Source organism: Panicum virgatum, chromosome 2K (genome assembly GCF_016808335.1).
Source record: "Panicum virgatum strain AP13 chromosome 2K, P.virgatum_v5, whole genome shotgun sequence".
Classification (NCBI taxonomy): Eukaryota; Viridiplantae; Streptophyta; class Magnoliopsida; order Poales; family Poaceae; genus Panicum; species Panicum virgatum.
In genome coordinates this window covers 41411310-41436821 of record NC_053137.1, presented here as the reverse complement: position 1 = coordinate 41436821, position 25512 = coordinate 41411310, and the positions used below count along the sequence as shown (strand labels likewise).

At 50.1% G+C, this 25512-nt stretch overlaps 2 protein-coding genes and 1 pseudogene across 2 annotated transcripts; all 3 read right to left on the bottom strand.

Moving 5' to 3' along the window:
* Nucleotides 1–248: 248 nt before the first annotated feature.
* Nucleotides 249–2675, bottom strand: LOC120695307. Its single transcript, XM_039978591.1, has 5 exons — nt 1598–2675; nt 1269–1525; nt 526–1189; nt 387–462; nt 249–276 (listed from the first exon to the last, which is right to left on the bottom strand). Exons 1-5 carry the CDS (start codon nt 2277–2279, stop codon nt 249–251), a joined length of 1707 nt encoding a protein of 568 aa, XP_039834525.1. The 5' UTR covers nt 2280–2675.
* A 1543-nt stretch (nt 2676–4218) lies between these two features.
* Nucleotides 4219–19498, bottom strand: LOC120677417. Its single transcript, XM_039958577.1, has 3 exons — nt 19134–19498; nt 5172–5252; nt 4219–4823 (listed from the first exon to the last, which is right to left on the bottom strand). The coding sequence occupies exons 1-3, from the start codon at nt 19293–19295 to the stop codon at nt 4479–4481; spliced, it is 588 nt and encodes a 195-aa protein (XP_039814511.1). The 5' UTR covers nt 19296–19498; the 3' UTR covers nt 4219–4478.
* Nucleotides 19499–22548: 3050 nt separating this feature from the next.
* On the bottom strand, nt 22549–24074 carry LOC120695306 (annotated as a pseudogene).
* Nucleotides 24075–25512: the final 1438 nt, after the last annotated feature.

Below are 25512 nucleotides of genomic sequence, written 5' to 3'. Positions count from 1 at the left end.
TCCATTCTTCAATTGGCCTGGTCTGCCGATACAATGAGAGATCCATGAAGCTAGTAGCAGGATCGAAATCACTTGCCTCAACTGTAGCTGTTGCACGCTGAATACGAAGCCGAAGGTTGTAGTGCACATATACCAAATTATGGAGCTTCATGCTGCTTAACCTGTTGCGAAGCTTTGTGTGAATAAAGGCAAAGGAACTCCAATTCCTTTCACATCCACTTGATGATGCGCATTGAGAGAGTAGTCGCTTAGCTGCTATCTGAAGATGTGGTGTTTCTGAACCAAACATAGCCCACCAACTAGCTGGAGAAGTGCCTCTATCTTTTGCCATCCTCGCAGCAAGGTCAGATGAGAATTCTCCAAGTTTTCGACGAAAGAGCTCATACTCTTGTAGTGCACGTGCTGCTCTGTCGATGTCAAAAAGTTTCTCCAGCCCTTTCCGAAGGTCTCCAAAGACATTTTCTGATATTCCAAACGCATAACAAGCATATGGGTGTACGGCACAAGCAGTGTGCGCATACGTACCTTCAAACACACTAGCCAACCTTCTGTCAACAATTTCCATGATCCTGTCACACCTTGCCATATCTGAATGGAACCGGGTATGATATGTACGCTTGAGGCTGCCGTACTCCATAAGAACTTCACCCAAAGTTGGAGTCTTGTCTTGATCAGCAAATCGCAAAAAAGAATAGAGAGGCTCCACATCATTAATAACATACTGCATGTTTGCCCACCACTGAACAGAGGTCATGCATTCGAATGCATACTTGCCTGCTTCAGTCTTGTAGTGGCGTGATGATCTATATTCAGTTGACATCATCCATATCATAAATTGATCTTTCTTCTTCATAAAACTCTCCAGAAACATATAGTTAGTGCCAAATCTTGTTGCATTCCATTTAACTAGCTCCCCACCAGTGGCACTCTTAAACATGGAGTGCACACTATTAGAATTGTATAACCATTGACAAATATATTGGGCACTCTGAATCATGGCCTTGTGATCATCCCACTTTCCAATATCTTTAAGAATGAGGTTGATCGTGTGGGCAAGGCATGGCTGCCACACAATGTGAGGGTACTCCTCTGCCAACAGCTTGCAAGCCTTCTTAAAGTTGCTGCCATTATCAGTGACTATCTGAATCACATCTTCTGGCCCTATATCGTTCAGAACAATTGTTATCTCCTGCAAGTTGTTAAAATCCATTAGAAAACTACAAATTCTTACAAATGTCATGATCCATTAGAAAAATACAAATGATTACCTTAAGTATGAGATGATGATCTTGTATTTTTCCAGTTACATCAATAGACTTCCAGAAGTACATCATTCCATTGCAATATACCAAGAAGTTGATTACGCTATTGCGAGAAATACCGGTCCATGAATCACATATGATAGTGGCACCATACTCAGGGAACTCTTGCTTCCACTTGTTGATCTCCTTCTTTATCTCCTCCACGTTCTCTGAAAGATATTTTCCATCAATGTCCCTCCCAGTTGGGATCGTGACCCCAGTACCTGCATGCAATAATCACATATGATCCGGGATGTACAATACAAATTGGCATGCAATAATAAATGATTATTTACCTTGTTTCTGTGTCTCTATGATGGCCGCCCTAAAGTAAGGGTCATCTACCTTCCGTCCAGGAATACCAACGGAGTGGCAAGCCTTTGACCACGCCCTACCCAGCAACTCTCTCGCAGTCCTCCCCTTAGACGTCCAAGGCCCCGTATCAATCCTCTGCTGCCTCGGTCCGGAAGCAGTAGCAAGGTTATAGTCCCTTGCCCGCTCGGGGATATGTGACCGACTCCTAGAAAACATCCTCCCAATTGGTCTAGAGCCACCACCTGGATCCCGTGCCTGGCCTGATCCAGAACCACCACCCCTCTCATACCTTGGACCAGCCCTTTGCCTAAACTCATACTCTTCCCGTGAATGTCTCAAAGCTTGCTGCAACTCATCATCCTGCTCTTCTTCTTCTTCTTCCTCACCTTCAAAGTCAACATATTGAGTACTTCGAGCTGCAGCATCTCTCCTACGTCTATCTTGCTGTCTTTCATACTTCTTCGCCTTTATCTTGTCCAACTCACTAATGAAAAAGTTCTTCACCGCGGGGGGAACCGAAGGGCAATCAATAACATCATGACCTCTATGTGCCAAGTGGTCCTTGAACCGTGTTGCCCCTCCACCGCTCTTTGATGTGCCACAATACTTGCACTTGAAACCCGATCCCCTTTTTTCTCCATGCTCCCAAACAGGGTCAACCATTTACCTGCAACGGTGCAACATTCATACACATGCACATGCATATTCACATACCAAAAAAACATGCACATTCTCAATTTGTCATAACACATGCATATTAATTTTCACATTTGTACTCATACACATACATAACAAAACATGAATAACAAATACATGCACATTCTCGTTTTCTAATCCATAAAAACATTGTATACTTCTACTAATACTTATATTACACTACTTGCTACCATAAAAAAATTCAAACAAAAAAAAACCTTACCCACAGCAGCCGGATCCGGTCGGTAGGGAGAAAAACCGGTCGGAATCAAAGATTTACCGGCCGGAACTTCCGAAAACCTCAAAACCCGGAGCAAGCGGAAGCTACGCGCGACCGGCGACGAAATCCGGCCGAAACATCCCGATTTCCGCTCGGGAAATGACGGGAGCGGCCGGCAGCGGCACCGGCGCCCGCGCCCGCCCGAAAACCTCTTCTTTCCGGTCGGAAACCGCCTCCACGAGCGCGGAAACCGGTGGGATCCGGTCGGAAATCGCCGGGAGCCAAGGAGGGAGCAGCTCGGGTGTGGGAGGACTGGAGGAGGAGAAATGGGGAGGGTGGACGGCTGCTCGGGGCGTGCGAATGGATAAGGTGAGTGGTTCAACAGTAAAAGCTCATTTTCTTTTTTTTTTACACAACATATGAGGTTACATTTCAACAAAAAATATTAGTCCAAAATGCTCATAAAAATGTCTAGTTTTTTATCAGATTTTTACCCTATTTTATATAATTTTTTTTAAAATTTTAAAATTTGAAAACGGTAAATGCGAAATATCACCGAAATCCATTTCTCGGACACTACCGGTAACGGTAAATTTTCCGGTAAACCGGATTTACCGGTCGATATTTTTTTCCTTGGTGAGACCACACCGCACCCTCCTTTTTCTCACTTATTCTCTCTCCTCGTCCAGTCGTCCTCACCCACCTTGCCAAGAACAGAAAGAAAAATCCTCTTCTTGCTCTCCCAAATCCCACATTCAAATCTAGAAATCAGGTTATGCATGTCACACCATCGCATTCTCCATTGCAAGAGCTTTCCATTCTCCTATAGAACTGTCGCTGGTGTGGAGTATCGGAGAAGATTGAGCTTCATGGCCGCCTCAGCAATTTCTGCTAGCCTGCAGCAGCAACCTGCGCCGAAGCAGCATCAGCGAGCGTCGGAGCAGCGAGCGAGTCGCACTGGAAGCAAAAGCGCATGCCCGAGCAGCAAGCTCACGCCGGAGCAGCGAGCCGCGATGGAGCAGCAAGCATGCGGCAATCGCGAATGCCAAAGCAGCCGCACGGGAGAGCGAGGCCGCGACGGCGCACAGGATCCACAAAGAAGATGGAAACGAGTAGTCCTCCCAACGCTATTTTGCTGGTTTCTTCTCGTCTTGATCCGAGCGACGATGCCGTGTCGTAGAGAAGAAACCGTTTCTTTGTTTTTCATTCTCTCTCCGTATTAACTATAGTGCCACGTCAGCAATTTGCTTAGGTGTCACTGTAATTAAGATAGATACTATCATCAATATCCTACTGGGACTGTCCTTATATCGTAGCTGGGAGCCAGAGACTACACCAATCAGATAAGCAGCATGAGCTAGGTACCTTATCTTTCATATATTTTGAACTAGCGATCAGTACTACTGAAGCATGTCTTCCAAGTGTTGGGCCTCATGGTCGCAGATCATCATAACAGTTGGTGGACACGACACATCAGCAGAAGGCGCATCAGTCATGTACTCATGTGGCTTTAATGCTATATGCAGATTCATTCTGAACAAAAGCAAAGACTGCTAGTTCCAGTGTCCACGTGAACGACGACAGCAGCAGCCAGAGATAAAATCAGGATCAATCAGTCAGGCCAAAGCACAAAGGTAAGTTAGATGTTAATTCTTTCCAGTGGTTCGTCCCCCCGCACTCGTCGCATACCAACAGCAGTAAGTAATATGCACAGATAAATCAAATGGTACAGTATAATACATGCAAATTACAGGTACCCTGGCAAAGCAACAGGTGGTAAGCAGTAGTAGTTGTAGCAGTAACAGCAACACAAGACATCACACGCTTAGTGTAAGAGGCTAGGCAAGGTGTTAAATTGAATAGACCTACTTGGCCTGTGAAGGCGGGCTTCTTCCGCTGGAAGTGCTATTCTTCCAGCTTTTCATGGACGGGAGCGAGCTGCTCATTCAGTACGAGTCGTGAGCGGGGCTGTCTGAGTGCATGTCCATGGACGAGTCGTTTGAGGCCGTGGGGTTGGCGTCGCGGCTTGCACCGTTCGCAAAGTACCCTGCGTCTCCGCCTTGTTCTAGGTGGTATGGCTGCAGGCTCCACCGGATGGGGCTGGATAACGCGTTCGAAAAGACCATGGAGTTCTTGGACTGTGCCAACCCAGGGTTTCCTGGGGCGAATGAGCTTGGGGACGGTTGCTGGTTGCTTGCGTTGGGGATGTGCACTGTAGGTGCAGTGATTTGGCTAGGATATTGTGACCTTGGAGAGGCTGAAGCGTTGTCGCCTCCGTACTGAATCTCATGCTACACATACAAGCGATTCATAAGCATCTGCAGTCATTCTTTGCCTAGAAATGTGCAAAAGGAAAAACAATGGTGTAACTGTCTGCTAGGATGCTTTGGCTGGAGATGTGAATATGCGAAAATAATAGCAAGTGGTTAGGAAAAAGCCAGTAGGTAAGTCTTTAAGAACAGTAAGTTTATCTTATCTGATCCATCGTAAATCATTGTTCATTAATTGTAGGGAGCATAGCTTAGCACATATTTCAGTACTTTACATGATGTATGAAATGGCAATATATCCAAGTTTTTATCCCGTGATTTAAATCCAAAGAGACCCTTTTTTCCAATTGGATAGCAATGCAAACTTACCTGGATGTGGGAGGCTATATCAGCAACTGTCAGCCTCAAACCGTTTTCGTGCTGCCTCAAGATCCATTCATAAAGCTTCTCCTGCATCAAACAGATAAAGTGGGCTTTTAGTTACTAAGCAGGGGATAAAGAAAAATAGCAGATGTTTACCATATCAATAACAGACAATGAAAAGAAATAAGATCTGCTAATACTAATGGGAGCATTATGGATGGGTACATTGTCAGCCTACAATCTCTGCATTGGCATGACAAACATACAGCCTCCAGGTTTATCCACTACATGTTTGTACACAAGACATAAATTATATCTGCACTGGTATAAGTGATAGGTTTTGGAAACAGCATAATGGAGGTAACACACAAAGGAATAGAAGACAGAGTGATGGAAATGTCACGACCAAAATGGATAAACAACCGCCCCTGTATATATACATATAGCTTTATGTAACCGGGAGAGAGACTGTTGAGTCAAAGCAGAGTGAGAAGGAAGGGTTCCCCCATAAGGAAGGTTGACCTGATACCCATTCATCACAGTATTTTTGTTCATGCTGACCATGTTTTTCCTGTATCGCTCACAGCTCAATCTAAGATTGAGATAGAAAAACATAATTTGCACCTTGGATAGACCACAGTTAAACTGCATGGGATTGAAAGTACGTAATGACCAACATTGAGTTTGTCATTAACCCCAGGACATTGAAAAATTTTAGGTGCATATTCAGCAAAAGGAAACAAGATAGTACCATACATAATACCAGCCACATTGGAGTGTCAAAACAGTGCCTGAAGGCACAATTACCCTAATGTATTGGCTGAATGGACCATGTACAAGATTTAACTGGAACAACGTTACTAGTCTATTTGAAAAGGTGGAAGCACACAGAGAGATGAATATAGCCAATAGAAAAAAGATGGATAACTGTTGACACTAATTTGCACCAACACACTCGAAAACGCTAGAACGCACAGCAAGATCGTCAAAACGATCAACACCAGCAGCCTCCCTGCGCCGACCGGTTAGACCGGTATAGCGGACCGGTAAGATCGGTACTCCAGGAAGACGGCAAAGACCTAGAACCAAGAGCTCGGGAGGGACCCCGTCGGAGCTAATGGAGCTAGGGTTGCTCTGAGGTCGGCAGGCCACTCAGAACGCCATCGAACGCCGTGGAGACGAGCGAAGAACAACAAATGGGGTTGGAAAAGTTAGGGTTTAGAGGTAAAAGGTAAAGGATAAATGTGTGAATCGATTGGGATTAACCTCAATCGGCCTTAGCCTTTATATTTATAGGCCGGGGAAGACGTACCCCTTCACGAGTAGGATTACATGATGTCTCTTTACAAAAACTCTAATTCTACTCGGACTGTACAGACCAGATCGGCCCGACCGGTCAGACCGGTCGACCTCAGCAGGTGCCAAATTTGGCTGTCAACATATGCCCCCCTGCTTTTTGGTGAGTTTCACAAGCCAAAAAGCAAGAACTATCTTGATGTACATATTTTACACAGAGCATACAACTCTAAAAATAAAATTAAGGGCGATATCCAATACCGGCCGTCTTCGTCTTCACGCACTTTGCCAAACGCTAGGATAGAATTTCTTCAAGTATCTCCCATTGATAGCCCTGGGTAGACGTTCACCTTGCACCGTCTCCACCATATACGAATTTCCGAAGATAACTTTGACAATCTTGTATGAACCCTCCCAACTTGGCGACCATTTGCCAAACTTGTTGTTTTTCATATCAGAGGCAAAATTGTCTTCCAAACCAGATCCCCAACCTGAAAAGATTTAAGTTTTACCTTTTTGTTGTAAGCTCTGGACATCCGAAGCTTGTCTTTTTCAATCTCCTTCAAAGCCTTCAAACGCTTGTCGGTCACCTCATCAATATTATCCATCATCAAATCATGGTAATCAACAACGGAGAGGTCATTTTGCTTTGCCAACCTATATGCGCTCAGATTTACCTCAACAGGTAAAACGGCCTCTTGACCATACACAAGCTCAAAAGGAGTAACCTTAGTAGAACCATGTCTAGATATACGATGAGCCCACAATGCTTCGGATAACACTTCATGCCACCTCTTAGGATTTTCTTCTATCTTCTTCTTGATGAGTTTGATCAAAATCTTATTACTAGACTCGGCCTGCCCATTAGCCTGAGCATAGTATGAAGATGAATTAAGCAACTTAATTTTATAAGATTCGGCAAAGGCACGCACCTCTTTTGATATAAATGAAGGATCTTGATCCGTTGTCAAAGTTTGTGGAATGCCGAATCTATGAATAATATGCTCAGTAATAAACTCAATTACCACTCTATGTGTCATATTCTTCAAAGAAACTGCTTCGGTCCACTTAGTAAAATAATTTGTACCAATTAACACGAAGCGATGCCCCTTTGAAGATGGAGGATTAATTTGTCCAATAAAATCTAACCCCCAACCTCGGAACGGCCATGGTTTAATAATATGATGCATCAACGCAGCAGGCACCAATTGCAAATCACCAAATCACTGACATTCTTCACACTCTTTATAATATCTAAAGCAATCAGACAGCATGGTGGGCCAATAGAAACCAGCCCTTCTGAGTAACCATTTCATCTTGGGAGCCGATTGATGAGTACCACAAATACCTTCATGAACCTCACCCATAGCAACCCGAGCCCGATCCGAGTCTAAACATTTGAGTAGCAAATCTTCGACAGTTCGACGATAAAGTTCATTGTCAATTAAAACATACTTGAAAGCCAAACGCCGAATATTTCTCTCTGCGCCACGACCAGGATCTCTCAAATACGACATAAGAGGAACCCTCCAATCCTGGGCTTCGGCCGAGACGATTGAATCATCTTTTTTAGCCAAATCAGAACAAACAACTGCATCACCGGTCAAACCGGTCTCTGGACCGGTGTGACCGGTCTGGGCGGTCAGACCAGTTGGACCGGTGCGTCCAGAACCAGACACTCGGCTTTCATTTGCATCGGCTTACGAATGTTGAAATATTTTTTCGTAACATTATAGCCAGATGCTTGTTGCGCCAGAATATTTGCCTTTCCATTCTCCTCCCTCGGAATATGTTTGATAATAAATTCATCGAAAGAGGAAATAATATCAAGGCATTTATCAAGATATGCATTTAGAGAACCATTATAACACTGGCATACCTTAGATACTTGCTGCACCACCAGAAGAGAATCTCCAAAGGCTTCAACATGCTTCACGCCCATGGATTGCAAGAATTCCAAGCCAAATAGAAGAGCCTCATATTCAACTTGGTTATTTGTGCACTTTTCTTCCAATCGGTTTGAAAATTCAAAACAGCACCATTCGGAGAAATAAAAACAGCACCTATCCCTTGACCATCATCACAAACCGATCCATCAAAGTACAACTTCCATGGTGTGCAAGTAATATAGCCGACTTCTTGTCTCCGCATCAATAAGTCGTCGGCTTATATAAGTGATGACATACTCCTTGTCTTCGGTTCTTGAGTCAAAACAGTCCCAATGACATTATCTTCAACAGCCACACAAAGCCTGAAAGGAACCCCTCTCCTAGACGCCTTAAGCACAAGTGTTGAAGACAAATAAACCTTGATCTTTTCAAAAGCCTCTTGCTGTTCTGCCCCCCAAGTAAATTCGGTTTCATTCTTTAACCGAAGAATAGAAGTAAGAGCATCAATATGCCTTATTACAAATAGTTTGCCAATTTTCTAACTCGAATTGAAAAACTTCTAATTCGGCTTTTATCCGCTGATGTTGCAATTTTCAACCAGCTCAAGACCTTAAATACTTGATCACCTTAAATACTTGATCAAAGTCTTGAGAGCCGCTTGCAAACTGATCTGTTGCATAGAAACTTCATGAGGTAAATTATCATTTGCCAATATTTTGCCCCCCGAGCACTTAAATGTCGTCGAGCTCCATATTGCTGCTCTTTTGGTGTAGCCTCATGATCCACTAACTCCTCATTGCCTTGTACCGAGAATGCTAGCGGTGCTTCTCCATCGCAAGGAACCGAAACGGGCATTGCCAATTCGGCTCTCTGTTCTGCTGAAACCACAACCGGTCTGACCGGTTGCTCTGGGCGGTCAGACCGGTCGCTCGTACCGGTCAGACCGGTCGCCTGAGGCGGTTCGACCGGTCGTGCTGGCTGGTCAACTGCTTTAACCCTCCATACCTTGTCCTGAGGTACCATTGGTTTGTTGTGGTTGAATTGTTTGTCCCTCAGCCTCTTGAACCGCTGCTCCTTCTCCTGAGCACGTAGGCGTTGCAGCTTCCTTCTTTGAGTACGAGTCAACCCTGGAGGACGCCATCTTGGTTGAAAGTACTTTGATTTTGAGCTAATGCTGCTGGCCTCGTGATCATTAGTCATGATCGGCCTTTGGATAGAAGGATTGACCGATTTACCAAAAACCATCGGCCTTGTACCCGCATCATTGACAACCACTTTGATATTGCCGATTTGCACAACATCATCGGCCTTAGCTTTCTCTGGACCAATAGTGGGTTGTACCTCTTCTTTCTTCTCCTTGACACGGTAGACCTGTCTCGGAGAATGAGCTTTGTCCGGCCTCTGATGAGACCGGTCTGACCGATCAATGGCGACCGGTCTGACCGGTGCAGGTTGCCGCCTCTGACCTGATCGGTTGGATCTCAATCGGTCATGCACTGGTCGTGCAACCTTGCTGAACACAGGCCTTCTGTGATCCTCCTCCCTGTGGTGAGATGGTAAGTATAGCATCGGATAACAATACATCCAAATTCCTTCATGCCCCCATGTAGGACAAGAAAAACCCGATGCCGGTGACGCCCATGGCGTGGTAGTACACATCTTCTGAGGAGGGAATAATGTAGTGCTATCACCCCTACTCTTGCTGGATTCTCCCCTAGGAGAAGAACGCTTGCCTTGACGTGAAGGTGAACTTGGTTCTTTTTTTTAGTGGCCGATCTTTTGGAACAGCCTTTGTGTACTTGTTCAATAGCTGAGCGAAGGTGAGCTTCTGCTTTGTAAAACTCCCCTGCAACTTTGACTCATTAACCTTCTGAGTACCTCCTTCCGGCCGCTTAGGCTTGAAAGTTCAAAGCCGGCCTTTTGTCTGACCGGTCTGACCGGTTGAGGCGACCGGTCTGACCGGTCGTGCCTGAGTTGCAGGCCGACTCGTTTTTTGAGAGGAACTTTCTTGCCCCCTGGCCTTGAAGCTTTGACAGTGATCTACAGTGACTCCTTTCCATCAGGAGTCTTCTCCATCGTCACTTCCCTAGTCTGAATCTTGTCATTGATATTTTTCGGCCTTGGCTCGCCAATGATAATATTTTTCCCTTTTGCTCCTTCGGCTTGTTCCGGCCGAATGAGTACCTTGACATTATCCAAATCAATCGTATGGACAGGGAATGACGCTTTGTCAACTTTTATCTCATGCATTACTAATCGTCCTTCATTAACGGCCGATTGGATTTTTCGACGAAAGATATTGCAATCATTAGTTGCATGAGAAAAAATATTATGCCACTTGCAATACGCATGCCGCTTCAGCTCCTCAAGCGGCGGTATGACATGAGACAACTTGATGTTTCCGCTTCTAAACAATTCATCAAATATACGATCACACTTAGAAACATCAAAAGTGAAACTAGCTTGTTCTTGCCGATTCTTTGGAATCGGCTTAAGCGATGAACAAGAACATGGCTTTGCATCGGATGGCCATATGAATTCAGCAACATAAGCTTCCTTTTTCTCATCGTCCGAATCAGATTTACAATCGACATGTATGGACCGATGAGTATTATGGGCATCTTTTGCGCTCTGGAGTCTAAATTCTAAACCCAAGACTTTCATGTGCAAATAATTAATAGTGTAGTACTGAAAGCCTTCGAGTTCTTTTTTCAAATACGAACGCAAACCATCAAAAGCCAAATCAGCCAATTCCTTTTCAGAAACTGTTAAATTGAAGCATCGGTTTTTTATATCTTTAAACCTTCGGAAGTAATCCGAAGCAGGCTCATCTTGGCCTTGCCTAACCGATGCCAAATCTGACAGTTTAGCTTCATTGTGCCCATTATAAAAACGATCATGAAACTTACGCTCCAACTGATTCCAAGATTGAATAGAATTCGGGGCCAATGAAGAAAACCAAGAAAAAGCGGTTCCAGTCAAAGATAATGAAAACAAGCGAATGCGCAAAGCCTCATGGAAAACAGCTTTTCCCAGTTGTAAGATATATTGGTCAATTTGCTCCCAAAGTGTTCTATTATCATCACCACTAAATTTCACAAAATCAGGAACACACCAACCAGCAGGAAAAGAAACTAAATCAAATTCAGCAGTGTCGGTACCCCAGGACTGGGGTACCCCCTCTTGCTGTGACTAGGCAAGAGCCTTAGTAGTCATCCTTGACTACAACCAAACAGCCGGACCCCTGCAGTCCGAAGTCCTGTCCTCCCGACAAAGGTCCGGACCTGTTCCGCGGCCGGGGAAGGTCTGGGAACGCCACGTGTCCCAGGAAAAACAGGCGCTCAAGCGCAAGCAGCCAGGGCTCCGGACCTCCCAAGGAATCCAGACCCCCGCGGGGTCCCGGACCCCTCATAGGGTCCTGGATAGCAACCGGACCCCTCTCGAAGGGAAAGTTTGGACGCCCCGCCTCAGGGCGGTCCGGGGCCGACACGTGTATGAAGTCCTTGGTCTCCATATTGAGGTCCACCTACCTTCGCATTCATTGCAGTAGGTGGACATCCACTTTGATATAGTGGAAGCCGAGGCGTTTGACTGACCAGGGGGCACTATTGATCGCGTATTACCAAGGCAGTGGAGCCGATGGCGCCGCCCATGCCGCGTCTGCCAGTCTGCCGTAACAGTCGGATACGACGGCTCGGCTTCACCCATTATGACGCTACATAATAGCCTCAGCAGGCCACGCCGCAAGCTACGCTACTCCAACGGGCACCTAGCTGACGGAACAAGAGAAGACCCCTGTGACAGGAGAGCAGCAGTACGCATATCGAAGGAAAGATTCGCTACCACTGTAGCCGCATTCACGTTGGGCCCACCTGTCGGGGCATCGACGTCCTATGTATCCGCTCCCCCTTGATCTATAAAAGGAGGGAGCGCCGCTAGAAAACCTCAGGCTGGGCAAGAGCCAAGGCCAGCAGAGGATAGGTTCATTCACACAACCAAGACAATACATCTCCCAGTGGACGTAGGGTATTACGCTCCGGCGGCCCGAACCACTCTAAATCGAGTGTTCTTGAGTCCTTGTCTCAGCGAAGATCCAGCCCCATCGCCTAGTACTTCCCCGAGTACTCCCTCACTGGGAATAGGCGGGTGCGCTCCGCCACCCGGCTGTGGGTACCCCTAAAAATCCCCACAACATTTTGGCGCCGTCCGTGGGGAGGACAGGCGTTGGCTGGATCTTCAGGCCTCTAGGCTGTGTTCTCCCTCTGCAACGGCGAACTTGAAGATGAAGGAAGGCACACTCACTCCGCATGCTATGGCACCGGCACTCCGACGCCCTCGGTGCGGCGGCGCACGGCAGCGGCGCCTGCTGTGTGTCGCCACCGCGACACCTCAGAGCCGGCGTAGCAACGCACAGCGGAGGCGCCGCTGCGCGCCGCTGCTCCTACGTCGACTCAAGGTTTTCTCTCAAGCAACGGCCACGCCTCCTCAGCGGTGGCATGGTGTCGGCTCAAGGCTTTCTCTCAACATGGAGCCTGGAGCCGACGGCCATCCCGGAGGAAGTTGACCGTGTCGTCCCGCCGTCTCCAGCGCCGGAGATCCACCTCAGCGTTGCTCGGTGCTGCTGCAGACAGGACCCCGCCTCCTCGTGCGGGGGCCCCTGGCGCTAGCACCAAGGACAAGCCGGCGAACGACCGCACTTCTCCACGCGTCGCACCGGTCCATCTGCTGCGCAAGGGCTCTGGTTTCCATCGGCAACGGCGACGGCAGGGGGAGGGGGCCTCTTCCATTCAAAGCCAAAGAATTTGTCTCATGCCATGTAAGCATGTGACAGCTCTTAGGCAAGGAGGGGTCCCCCGAGCTCCCGAGGTGATGCTGGATGATGCGGTTCAGGCACGTTCAGGGCGCCTTCACCTCCGAAGAAGAACACGCTGTATAGCATGCAGCCGTAGGTTACTCCTAAGAAAGGAATGAGAGATTTTCTCCTTTGTAATAGCGTGGTGTCTACGTGTGTGTCCAGAGCGGTCAAGGTCCGACCTTGTAAACCCGACCTCTGGCCCTATCACACAAACAGGCAAAAGCGGTCCGGAGCGGTGGAGGTCCGTCCTCGTAATCCCGACCTCCGATGTATACCGTGACAACCACAATAATAAAGGAGATTTTCCTCCTCAGTTTTGCCTAGGCTCCACCCTGATTACATTTATTCGCCTTGGTTTAACTATTCTTTTCTCTTGACCGGAGTTTCCCTTATTGCTAACAATCCAAGTTAAGTTGCTGGCTTGTGGTCAGGTAAAGACACCCCTTCTAGCTGGAAGGCGGTCCGGACCCCTAAGGACCTGCTCTGGAGAAGTGGTATTTGTATCCTGGGGTAGAGAAGCTCCGCGTGGCTTAGCCTGGTAATGTACCCTAAGTTTACGTACTTCACTACCCTGTTACAAGTACTCTAGTATCCAGGACTGCTGACTTTAGAGGTCCCGGGCTCTCTTCTAGTATAAGGCTTGGTTTCTTTGCACCTTACTATGAGGTCCGGTAACATGCTTCATCGGATTGTCAGCCACGGTCGCTCCAAGTCCACTCCGGTGGCCCGCTCCGGCGGAGACCGCTCGCCACGGTCGCTCCAAGTCCACTCCGGTGGCCCGCTCCGGCGGAGACCGCTCGCCACGGTCGCTCCAAGTCCACTCCGGTGGCCCGCTCCGGCGGAGACCGCTCGCCACGGTCGCTCCAAGTCCACTCCGGTGGCCCGCTCCGGCGGAGACCGCTCGCCACGGTCGCTCCAAGTCCACTCCGGTGGCCCGCTCCGGCGGAGACCGCTCGCCACGGTCGCTCCAAGTCCACTCCGGTGGCCCGCTCCGGCGGAGACCGCTCGCCACGGTCGCTCCAAGTCCACTCCGGTGGCCCGCTCCGGCGGAGACCGCTCGCCACGGTCGCTCCAAGTCCACTCCGGTGGCCCGCTCCGGCGGAGACCGCTCGCCACGGTCGCTCCAAGTCCACTCCGGTGGCCCGCTCCGGCGGAGACCGCTCGCCACGGTCGTTCCAAGTCCACTCCGGTGGCCCGCTCCGGCGGAGACCGCTCGCCACGGTCGCTCCAAGTCCACTCCGGTGGCCCGCTCCGGCGGAGACCGCTCGCCACGGTCGTTCCAAGTCCACTCCGGTGGCCCGCTCCGGCGGAGACCGCTCGCCCCGGTCGCTCCAAGTCCACTCCGGTGGCCCGCTCCGGCGGAGACGGTCGACAAAAGCCGGGTCCGGGAAGTAGTGCTACCCCCTGAGCGATCCGAAGTCCGTGTAGCCGCTTAGCTTGGTTCTGTACCCTAAGCCTACACCTTCGTCGCCCCGTGGAGAGCACTCTAGTACCTAAACCAGGCAACAATCATACCGGCCTCAGGGGTCCGGGATGCCCACTCTCTCCAAGAGCACACCAACGCAATCAAGTTGCGTCGGAACACATCACGGTGGTGGCCCCACCCGCGGGTTCATACCTCTCCCGAGGTGGGCCCGGGGGCCACTGTCGGTACCCCAGGACTGGGGTACCCCCTCTTGCTGTGACTAGGCAAGAGCCTTAGTAGTCATCCTTGACTACAACCAAACAGCCGGACCCCTGCAGTCCGAAGTCCTGTCCTCCCGACAAAGGTCCGGACCTGTTCCGCGGCCGGGGAAGGTCTGGGAACGCCACGTGTCCCAGGAAAAACAGGCGCTCAAGCGCAAGCAGCCAGGGCTCCGGACCTCCCAAGGAATCCAGACCCCCGCGGGGTCCCGGACCCCTCATAGGGTCCTGGATAGCAACCGGACCCCTCTCGAAGGGAAAGTTTGGACGCCCCGCCTCAGGGCGGTCCGGGGCCGACACGTGTATGAAGTCCTTGGTCTCCATATTGAGGTCCACCTACCTTCGCATTCATTGCAGTAGGTGGACATCCACTTTGATATAGTGGAAGCCGAGGCGTTTGACTGACCAGGGGGCACTATTGATCGCGTATTACCAAGGCAGTGGAGCCGATGGCGCCGCCCATGCCGCGTCTGCCAGTCTGCCGTAACAGTCGGATACGACGGCTCGGCTTCACCCATTATGACGCTACATAATAGCCTCAGCAGGCCACGCCGCAAGCTACGCTACTCCAACGGGCACCTAGCTGACGGAACAAGAGAAGACCCCTGTGACAGGAGAGCAGCAGTACGCATATCGAAGGAAAGATTCGCTACCACTGTAGCCGCATTCACGTTGGGCCCACCTGTCGGGGCATCGACGTCCTATGTATCCGCTCCCCCTTGATCTATAAAAGGAGGGAGCGCCGCTAGAAAACCTCAGGCTGGGCAAGAGCCAAGGCCAGCAGAGGATAGGTTCATTCACACAACCAAGACAATACATCTCCCAGTGGACGTAGGGTATTACGCTCCGGCGGCCCGAACCACTCTAAATCGAGTGTTCTTGAGTCCTTGTCTCAGCGAAGATCCAGCCCCATCGCCTAGTACTTCCCCGAGTACTCCCTCACTGGGAATAGGCGGGTGCGCTCCGCCACCCGGCTGTGGGTACCCCTAAAAATCCCCACAACAAGCAGGATATGACTTTTGATATAATATAGAATTACCTATATCCACACCGAATTTAGTTTTCATCGCACTAGCCGGATCCTCTTTTAACCTAGCAGGATCGGCTTTGCATCTACCACTCGTGGATGCTTGTGCTACAGAAGTAAGACGATGTTCTATAGGATTATCTTGTACCATCGTCTGAACCGAACTTATCGGTGCATGCCACGCAGAATTTTCATGTACATTAACAAAAATCGGTTCATGTGGAGAATCAGATTCTTGTGAAGGAGAAGGTTGCACACAATTTGTCATCTCATTGGTTCGGCTAAGGATTGCCGAGCAAAGAGTAGACATGTTCGGTGTAGATGTTACTGGGCTGACCACCATCGCACCGGTCTGTTGGACCGGTCTGACCGGCCCAGCCGCATTCGGCTGTACCAGCTGCAATGGTGATGTTTGTCCTGCAAAATAGCTCGTCGGCATGCCATATAGTGGTTCTTGAACAGATGCTAGCATAGCCGATGAATTAGCAGTTTGGAAAGCACAATTATCATCTACGGATTTGCCTTTTTTCATGATATATATTTGATCTTTTAAATCATTCATGGGCTTATATATATCAGCAATTTTCTTATCCATAATAGATGATAATTGGCTAAACAAGTCGGAAGATGAAGTGTTTACATTGCTTATTACCTCGACTTGCTTATTATTGAGCGTGAAGGAGGGCATCACGAAATCTTGAACCCTCGTGACCTGGCCTTGCTGATTTTTCTTGAATCCCTTCAAGAATTGTGCTTTGAAGTGCTCCCTGACCACCAAGTACTCTTGGCGCTCCTCCTCGCTGAGTTCCTCGATAGATGTGGAGATGTTGCCTTCGTCGAGGTCGGTGATGACGCTCGTCTTCTTTGAGAACTAGATTAGATCGGTTTAAAAACCAGATTAATCTATTCCCCAGCGGAGTCGCCAAAAAGTGTGTTGACACTAATTTGCACCAACACACTCGAAAACGCTAGAACGCGCAGCAAGATCGTCAAAACGATCAACACCAGCAGCCTCCCTGCGCCGACCGGTTAGACCGATATAGCGGACCGGTCAGACCGGTACTCCAGGAAGACGGCGAAGACCTAGAACCAAGAGCTCGGGAGGGACCCCGTCGGAGCTAATGGAGCTAGGGTTGCTCTGAGGTCGGCAGGCCACTCAGAACGCCATCGAACGCCGTGGAGACGAGCGAAGAACAACAAATGGGGTTGGAAAAGTTAGGGTTTAGAGGTAAAAGGTAAAGGATAAATGTGTGAATCGATTGTGATTAACCTCAATCGGCCTTAGCCTTTATATTTATAGGCTGGGGAAGACGTACCCCTTCACGAGTAGGATTACATGAGGACTCTTTACAAAAACCCTAATTCTACTCAGACTGTACAGACCAGACCGGTCTGACCGGTCGACCTCAGCAGGTGCCAAATTTGGCTGTCAACAATAACGATAATGAACAAGAAGGTCATTAATTGTGATTGCGTCATGGGTGACCGGTGCCTTTCTGTACCTTAATTGAAATGTTCTGATGGCATCTCTCCCCACAGATTGAGTCTTTTAGATGGACATTAATTTGGGGGAAAAGGACAAAACAGTTTGGCATGCAAGTTTCTTCAGAAAAGGGTACAGCCAACCTTCCAAATTTGACATTTACAAAAAGTTTTGTGAAGAGCTAAACACATGCTACCAGAGGTGCAGAGGTCACCTATTGTGAGAATGCGATAATCACGCATTCATTCCTATAACTACTTGTATCAAGTTGCTATCTAATTGTTCTATAATAAGCGTAGGCAACATTAGCTGAACACTTTGCCGTGCTTCATTGGCATTGCAATGGACTAGCTGAAACAAAAGATGCTTCTATAATAAGCGTAGGCAACATTAGCTGAACACTTTGCTGCGCTTCATTGGCATTGCAATGGACTAGCTGAAACAAAAGATGCTACGACTCTCTAAGTGGTTATGCATGAAACAAAATATGTAGTGCCAGTAATCACATCAGGAAACTCATGCAATCAATAAACTATACACCCCTATTTACTGTTCAGATGCTTCTTCCATTAGATAGTGGTGTACTAGTCTAATTATTCAATGAGATAAGCAGAACAGATTTTGCTCAAATATGGACTTAGCTATCATCCTCCATTGACCATTGTACTACTGTTCACTTCTTTGTTCAATTCAAAAGAGATAGATGGTAACTTCTTACCTAACACTAGGACCCATCTGATCTGAAAACAATACCTCTCATACACAATAACCAATCTCTGACTAAAACCACAATCAAAGATGCTACAAGTTGCAGTGCCAATAAACGTCTACCAAGACTGGGGTTAGTACAGACCTACTACCCCGAACAGTAAGACATCCCATACAGCAGTGCAGAAGCAAAGAAAAGCTGAAAAGGATGCATCCTTGGTACCACTGCAGAAGTAACCTGCCCCATAAGTAAAGTCTCTCCCACCTCCTTCTTTCGAGTTGCGCACCCTCACTCTCAATCTAACCAACCCTCCTAATCTGACCCTAGCAAGTTGCAACGCACAAAGTGGAGATGCCCACAGCAGTTTCCACCCAGAGTAGAAAAGCTAAAGCCACACGGAAGAATCAAACTAGGCAAGGAGTGGAAATTAGTAGAGTTGGTAAAATTCCAATCAGAATGGCCTCAGGTGTCAATGCAACAGTTGTCATGTTTATCGATCAATTTCGTTGGATGGCCTCTCGAATGAACAGGGTATTGGGAGCGGTCAACACTGAACAGGGCACGCTAGCTATGAACAGGAATTTATCTTGGGAAACGTTGGCAGTAGACATGGATCGGATTCAATCGTGCATCCATCCACGAAACTCAGTCAGAAACTGCATCGAGGAACCCCGAAACTGCATCCATCCTTGCGCGGTGCCATATCATTCGGCACCGCAAGCGAGGAGCCAAATCAGTAATGAATTGGACCTAAGAATCCAATCTCCCCGCAGCAGAAGAGGCGTTGGCGCGGAAATCGGCAAGCAATCGAGCCACGGACGCACAGATTCCCACCACCGCAGGCACTCCCCCAAACGCCCGAACAGGGTGCGGGCCCGAATTCACCGTCCCCGGGACGGGGACTCGGAACAACCCAGACACCCGAATCCGCCGCGGAGGGGGAGAGGAGAGGTAGAGACAGGAGAGGAGAGGAGAGGAGATGCCGGACCCCATGTGGGTGGGGTATATGCGGCTGCAGTTAGTTACCATGGCGTGGCGCTCGCCGGCGTGGAAGGAGGCCTTCTGCGCGCCCATGGCGAGCGTGTAGAGCTGCGAGAGCGAGTTGGCGGCGCCCCGGAAGGCCCCGTAGAGCGCGCGGTCCGTCTCCTCCAGGCGCGCCGCCTCCGCCTTGCGCTTCTTCCCGGCCATCCCCCTCGCGCCTCCTGATCCGCCCGGCGCACGCCCAGGCCAGTCCCCCGAGACCCGCGGCGAGATGGGCCCCCCCGCCCGGCGGCGAGGTGACGTCGACGCGCACGAAGCGGCGGCTATACGTCTCTCTCTCTCTATCCCTGTGGTTTTTTTTTCCTCTTTTTCTTTTTGGGCTGCTGCTTCGTCTCCTCTCCTCCCCGTGGTTGGTTTGGTTGGCTTCTCCTCCCCTCCCTATATGCATATCATCATCTCGCTCGCTGTGGTGGGCGCGCGCGGGGCGGGGTGCGGATGCCGACGCTGGGGCTGGGGCCCGCATGGCGGTGGGAGAGGCGGGGTGGGGGCGGGGGAGGCCCGCACGTGGGGGCGCGATCCATTGACGGCGTGGTGGAGAGGGGCTGCCAGGTGGGACCGCGGAGCCTGCCCGCCTGGCGGCGCCAGTGTCAGTGTGTCAGCGTCACCGTCACGCCGCCCGCCGCTCGGTTGTGAGTGGTGGGGTCGTTGTCGTCGACATGATCGTTAATGGACCCGGCCTGTTACAGTCACATGCGGGCCGAGGGGGTCTTCTCGGCCCATGTAAACGGCGAGCGGGCCCCTAAGGCCGCGCCGGCAATCGAATTTGGACCCATTAATATATAATATTTTTTATATCTACATGCATAGAAAATATTGTATATTCGAAAAGGATAAAATGATCTATAAACGAAAAAAATACATGCCAGTGGTATTATAAGTTGACCGACGCAATTTCACGTAGAATTTTGATAATATGGAGACTGGATGGGAGAGAACGAGATGGTTTTTAGGAGAGTTAAATACACCAGCGGTTCTTGAACTTGTTCCGAGATGCCACTTAGATCTACGAACTCGCAAAATTAAAATCTGACACCCTGAACTTGTTAAGTTGTGCCACTTAAGTTCATACCTCTTGACGTGATGCCACATGGCATGAATGTATGCAAAAAAGCCCTTCAGTTTTTTCATCTTCTATATCTACATCATCCTCGTCTCTTTCACCTCTCAATCCGCCGGCTATGCACCCTGCTCCCACCACCGGCGGCCACTCCGGCCCAACTGCCCCGCACCGGACGACTGTAGGGAGAGACGATGAGCCCCTTCACCTCCACCAGCATCGCGACCGCCCTCGGCGCACTGCCGCAAGAATCATCCCTGCCAGTCTCGGCGGCGCGGCATGCCTGCCGTACCCCTTCTAATCGCCCTGCTCGCCTTCTTCAGTGCCATAAAGTACGCCTCTACCCTGCCACCGACGACGGTCGCGTCGTCCCGCGATGGCAGCTTAGGAGGGTCCTAGAGCAACGCGCGCTGACAGCGAGGCCGAGGGTGGCGACGCGAGGGCCCTAAGCTGCTGCAGCTCCTGCTCAACCTTTAGGACAAGGGTGTGCGTGGGCAGACTGATGGACCGCAAGCGAGCAGGGAAGCATCGAACGAGGCGGCCCTGCCGCATGCGAGCGGCACGCGGCGTCGAGCAAGGCGGGCCGGCCGGAGGCGAGCGCATGGTGGGCGGATGCGCCTCTCCCTCGCCCAGCGGGATGCAGCGCTGGGCGCGGGCCAGGGGCAGCGGCAGTGGCAGCACGTCCAGCGGCGGTGCTCTCTCCCTCGCGCGCCCCTGGAGTAGTGGAGCTCGACATTGACACCGGCGGCATTGCCTCCTCTTTCTCTCTCTCTATCTCTCTTTATCTCACCCGCGACATGTGAAGGTAGAAGATGGCAAATTTAGAGGGTTTTTCTGCATGGGTATAGACCTAAGTGGCACAACTTAACAAGTTCAGGGTATCAGATTTCAATTTTGCGAGTTCGTGGACCTATGTGACACCTCGGAACAAGTTCAAGGACGGTTGGTGTATTTAACTCTTTTTAGAATGTACATGTATCTAGGAATCAATTGTGCTAATACAGGCTAATAAATAAGGTCAACTAAGGTTATTCTATCCTTTTATTAATCTATCATGAAAATTTTAAGATAATTATTTTTAAGAAAAAGTATGAAATTATTTTTTGACCATCGTAAAAGTTGTTTTTATCACACAACTTATAATATATCTTGCTTTTACTCTATATTAGCCATCTAAATTTTGTGAGCACGCATACTACTTTTAGAAAGAAATTAAGTATCTTTTAGGTGTTTAATAGGGAACCAAAGCGCTACAAAAAATTCATATACTCTCTTCATCCCAAAATACAAGACAAAATTCTATGACAGATTACCAAGTAGATAAAATGATTATATTTACCCCAGTTTATCATATATATATATATATATATATATATATATATATATATATATATATATATGTTTGGCACTAAGATTCTTACATGCACATACATCTTCTAACTACTGTAAAATGATTTGTTTTATGAGAAAATTTAAATCCTAAAATAACTTGTGTTTTTTTTGGAACGGAATCTGGTGGACGGAGGAGACGGTGTGGGTAGTAGCAGAGGCGGAGCTATATAGCCTCCAGTGGGTGCCCATGCACCCACTTTAAATTAAAAATTTAGTGAGCTCTAGCTTCGCTCCTGGTCCTGGGTAGTGAAAGCTGACAATCGTGTCATGTAGTGTAGAAAGAAACCACGCAACACGCAACGGGTCGCCAAGGCAAAGTGATTAAAGGGAGGAAGGGAAGGATTGTCATGGGATGGGATGAGATAGGAGTTTAATCACTATTCCACTTATTTAGTTTGGTCGAAATTCTCAATCCTGATAATTATACAGTAGAATTATACATTAACACTCGCCATATGTCCGGTATAAACACCACCCTAGGAAATACACGGTGACAGAGTAATTAACACGCAGGTTACTTTTTCACATTCATTAGGATTTATAGGACTCGTAAAAGCGCGCGCGCGCGACCGTTAACTCGTAGGGACGCCGGCTGACCGGCCGGGCGCCGCACCGCCGACGGCCGGCTTACTTATGCTCCTCCTCGTCCTCGGCACGTATCACTACGGCCTCCACGTCGCCGTCACCGCTGCTGTCCGCTCCAGCGCCCCGCCGGCGCGCCCGCGCTCTTCGCCGCCGCCGCCCTGCGCCTCCTCCGCCGCCGCCGGAGCGCGGCGACCGTGTCGGTGAAGGCGCGGAGGATGTCCCCGTGCACACAAGGTTTTAAATAGCCGGCTATAACTTCCGCTATAGACCGCTATAGCTTCTAGAAAGGGCGGTCGCTATGGCATTTAGCCCATTAAAACCGGCTATAGCCCGCTAAATACTGTAACAAACGTCTTAGCCGGCGATTTAAAACCTGTGCACCGCGCGGTCGTTGAGGCGGAGGTAGCAGAAGAGCAGCTCCTCCATGAAGTCCCAGTCCACCGCCGGCGCCGCCGCCGAGCCGCACGCGGCGGCGTCGTCCACCATCTCCCGCATGGACCGCCGGAAGTCCTCGTACAGGGCCGCGGAGAACGTCACCACCGCGACGCCAGCGATGCCGCCGGCCAGGGCCTTGCTGGCCACTGCGGCAGGCGGCGGCGCCACGCCCTCGCGCTCCCTGCCGCCGTCGCTGCTGTAATGATCCTGCGCCGACGACGACGACGACGAGGCGCTGGAGCTCTCGTTGGCGACAGCGGCGGGCGCCGCCGTGCTGCCAATCCGGAGTGACCGGAAGTTGACGGCGATGGCGTCCCCGTGGTCGCCGTCGTCGTCGTGCTTGTTGTGGCGGCGGCGGGCGGAGGCGAAGGAGTGGGTCCGGGGATGGTGCATGCACCCGGAGAGGAACAACGCGGCGGCGGAGGAGGACGACGGCGTCGGCGGCGGCTCGGAGCCGCCCGCGCTCGCTGGCTTTGGCCGCGGCGGGCGTGGAGCTTCTTGAGGGCCCTGGACAGGCACAGGAACGGCCTGTGGAGCCTCGCGCGCTTGTTGCATGCCGCAGCCTGCTGCTTCTGCTTGGTGGTGCTCTCCTCGTCCATGGCAATGGCATCGGCATCCTCCTCCTCCATATCTGAGTTCATTCGACTCTGTGTCAGTCTCTCTGTGGATCTTGAGGCGCCCTTTGTGGTGGCTCCGATGTTGAAGAGATCAGAGAGAGAGAGAGAGAGAGAGAGAGAGGGCCAACATTTATGTGCAGCGGCACGGGAGAGAGAGTTACTCCATCTCCATGGATGTAGTAAGGTGCGCTAGGTAGGGGAGAGGGTTTCAAGTTTCAACTTTTGTAGGTTGACCTTTGATGGATTCTCCCTGCTCCAGAATCCAGAGTAGTACTCCTTTCCTCTCTTTTTCATACCAGGACAACAATCCCCCTGCGCGTGCTGCAAGCTGCACGATGATGCTTCGACATGGCCGCGCATCCATCGTAGTGATGCTCGCGCGACTCTGTCAGAACACGTGCGCCGCTTTGGATGTCTGTAGTAGCGGTTGATTGCTACCCGTTCTTTTTTCTTCTGAAAAAGGATTGCAAGCCGTCGATGAAGAGCACAGCGCGCATGCCGTATTGCCCTTGTCGCAAAGGACGCACATAAAAAGTGTTTCGCAGGCGTTAAATGAACTGCCACATCGGCAAATTTGCTGATATGGTAGGCTAGGTATGAAATTGTAGAAGGGGGTGAATAATTTCTCTCGATTATGACCTACCTGTGTGAAAATTTCTGCATTAAGAAACACCGTCTATAGTCAGTCCATGGCGGCAAAGGCCCGGCCAAACAGATCACCTGACTGGCAGCGAAGTCAATACAAACTATAACTAGCATCAAACTTTGGCATTCGCTCACAGCAACTGGAATGCACTAGGACAACAATTTCTTTTTTTTTCTTCAAATGATCGTCAGATGCAATTCTCCCCCCCCCCCCCCCCCCCCCCAAAAGCAGAGTTGAAACACAAAGTTCAACAAAGCACCTCACACATGTATGGCTCGCTTGGTCAGTAGGCTTTCATAGCCAGCGAGTGGCACAAGACTGACGGCACAAAGGCACAAAGCATCATACCAGTACCACAAGGAAGGCCGAGGGTCGAGGCTTGGGCGCAGGTATGCGTGGCTAGGCCAAATAGACCGCGAGAGGCACGAGACTGGCACCACCGAGACTCCCGGCCCGGTCAGCGACTCACTTTTTGCGCCGAATTTCAGTGCAGCTTCCCTCACAGCAGCCACCAATTGAACGAGACCTCTGTCTGAGGTTGGGAGTGAAACTTCTGCATAACAATTCACAAAAAGGACGAGACCCTGCTCTCTCTCTCTCTCTGCATCCAAGTTTTGGCACGAAGATCTGACGAACCTCTCTCTGCTGGTCAGGATCAGACAACAGATCCAAGCAAGCTCATCAGATGCGGCTGCCAGCACGACGACCCGACACGGGTATACATTGCGCAGATCAAAATGAAAAAAAAAACAATTAATACTCAGCCTACAGGGTCGGATCAACTAGCTCAAACACACACACGGTATACATGTCGATACCATCACCATGAACACGGATTCTTTGGTACCTGCTTCCTTCTCGACCAGAGCTCAGAATGCATCCCTCCCATGGTGATGCTGACACCTGCTCCTGTGGCCGGCCAGGAGCGGCCGGGAGAGCACCGGGAGCCCCCACGGCGACATGAAGATGACGACGGCGGGGCACGCGTCGGCCTCAGCCGCGGCGCCGGCGCCAGCGGCGTGCCGGATCTTGGCGGTGAGCTCGGCCACCTTCCTCGGGATCAGGGCCGAGGTGATCCTGCCCCACCTGAGCTTCTTGGCATGGAACGAGCATGGGGGAGAAGACGAGGCCGCCTTACCGCCGTTCAGAGCCGCCGGCAGCCACCGCCACCGGGACCTTGGGGCGGCACCGTCGTCCCGGCGCTCCAGCCGCTGGTACTGGAACAGGCAGCCGCCGCCACCGACACCAACGCCGGCGTCCTGGAAGAAGCCCACCATGGCAGCTTCACTGCGAAAGCTGCAAGACAGGAGATATAGACACTACGAGGAGGGCGCGCGTACACGCAGATCACAAGGACTAAAACAACAGTAGGCACATGGAATGAGCCCCCCCTCCTAAAGGTGTATACCATGTTGAAGGATCGGCAGCGCTGAAACGTGGAGATGGGGACAAAGCTTGCCCTAATGCCTGATTCCTCGCATCACATGGGGCTATGGACATCCTCTCACATCCATGTCCCTACCCCATTGGCACCTCTCGCTGTCAGTCTTGGTGTTGTTTGGGTGCAGTGCATGACATCTCGAGTGGTTTACTGGGTCAAAAACATTCTTCTTGGCTGCCATGAGTCACCTC

Bases quoted from the DNA above. Each gene is read 5' to 3' on its own strand.
- LOC120695307 (XM_039978591.1), bottom strand. From the start codon at position 2,279: ATGGTTGACCCTGTTTGGGAGCATGGAGAAAAAAGGGGATCGGGTTTC. The intron at 1,190-1,268 runs GTAATCATTTGT...AACAACTTGCAG, and splicing joins ATCATCATCTCATACTTAAG to GAGATAACAATTGTTCTGAA. The intron at 463-525 runs GTACGTATGCGC...TTGGAATATCAG, and splicing joins GTTGGCTAGTGTGTTTGAAG to AAAATGTCTTTGGAGACCTT.
- LOC120677417 (XM_039958577.1), bottom strand. From the start codon at position 19,295: ATGGCCGGGAAGAAGCGCAAGGCGGAGGCGGCGCGCCTGGAGGAGACG. The intron at 5,253-19,133 runs GTAACTAACTGC...TGTTTGATGCAG, and splicing joins CCGGCGAGCGCCACGCCATG to GAGAAGCTTTATGAATGGAT. The intron at 4,824-5,171 runs GTAAGTTTGCAT...TTGTATGTGTAG, and splicing joins ATATAGCCTCCCACATCCAG to CATGAGATTCAGTACGGAGG.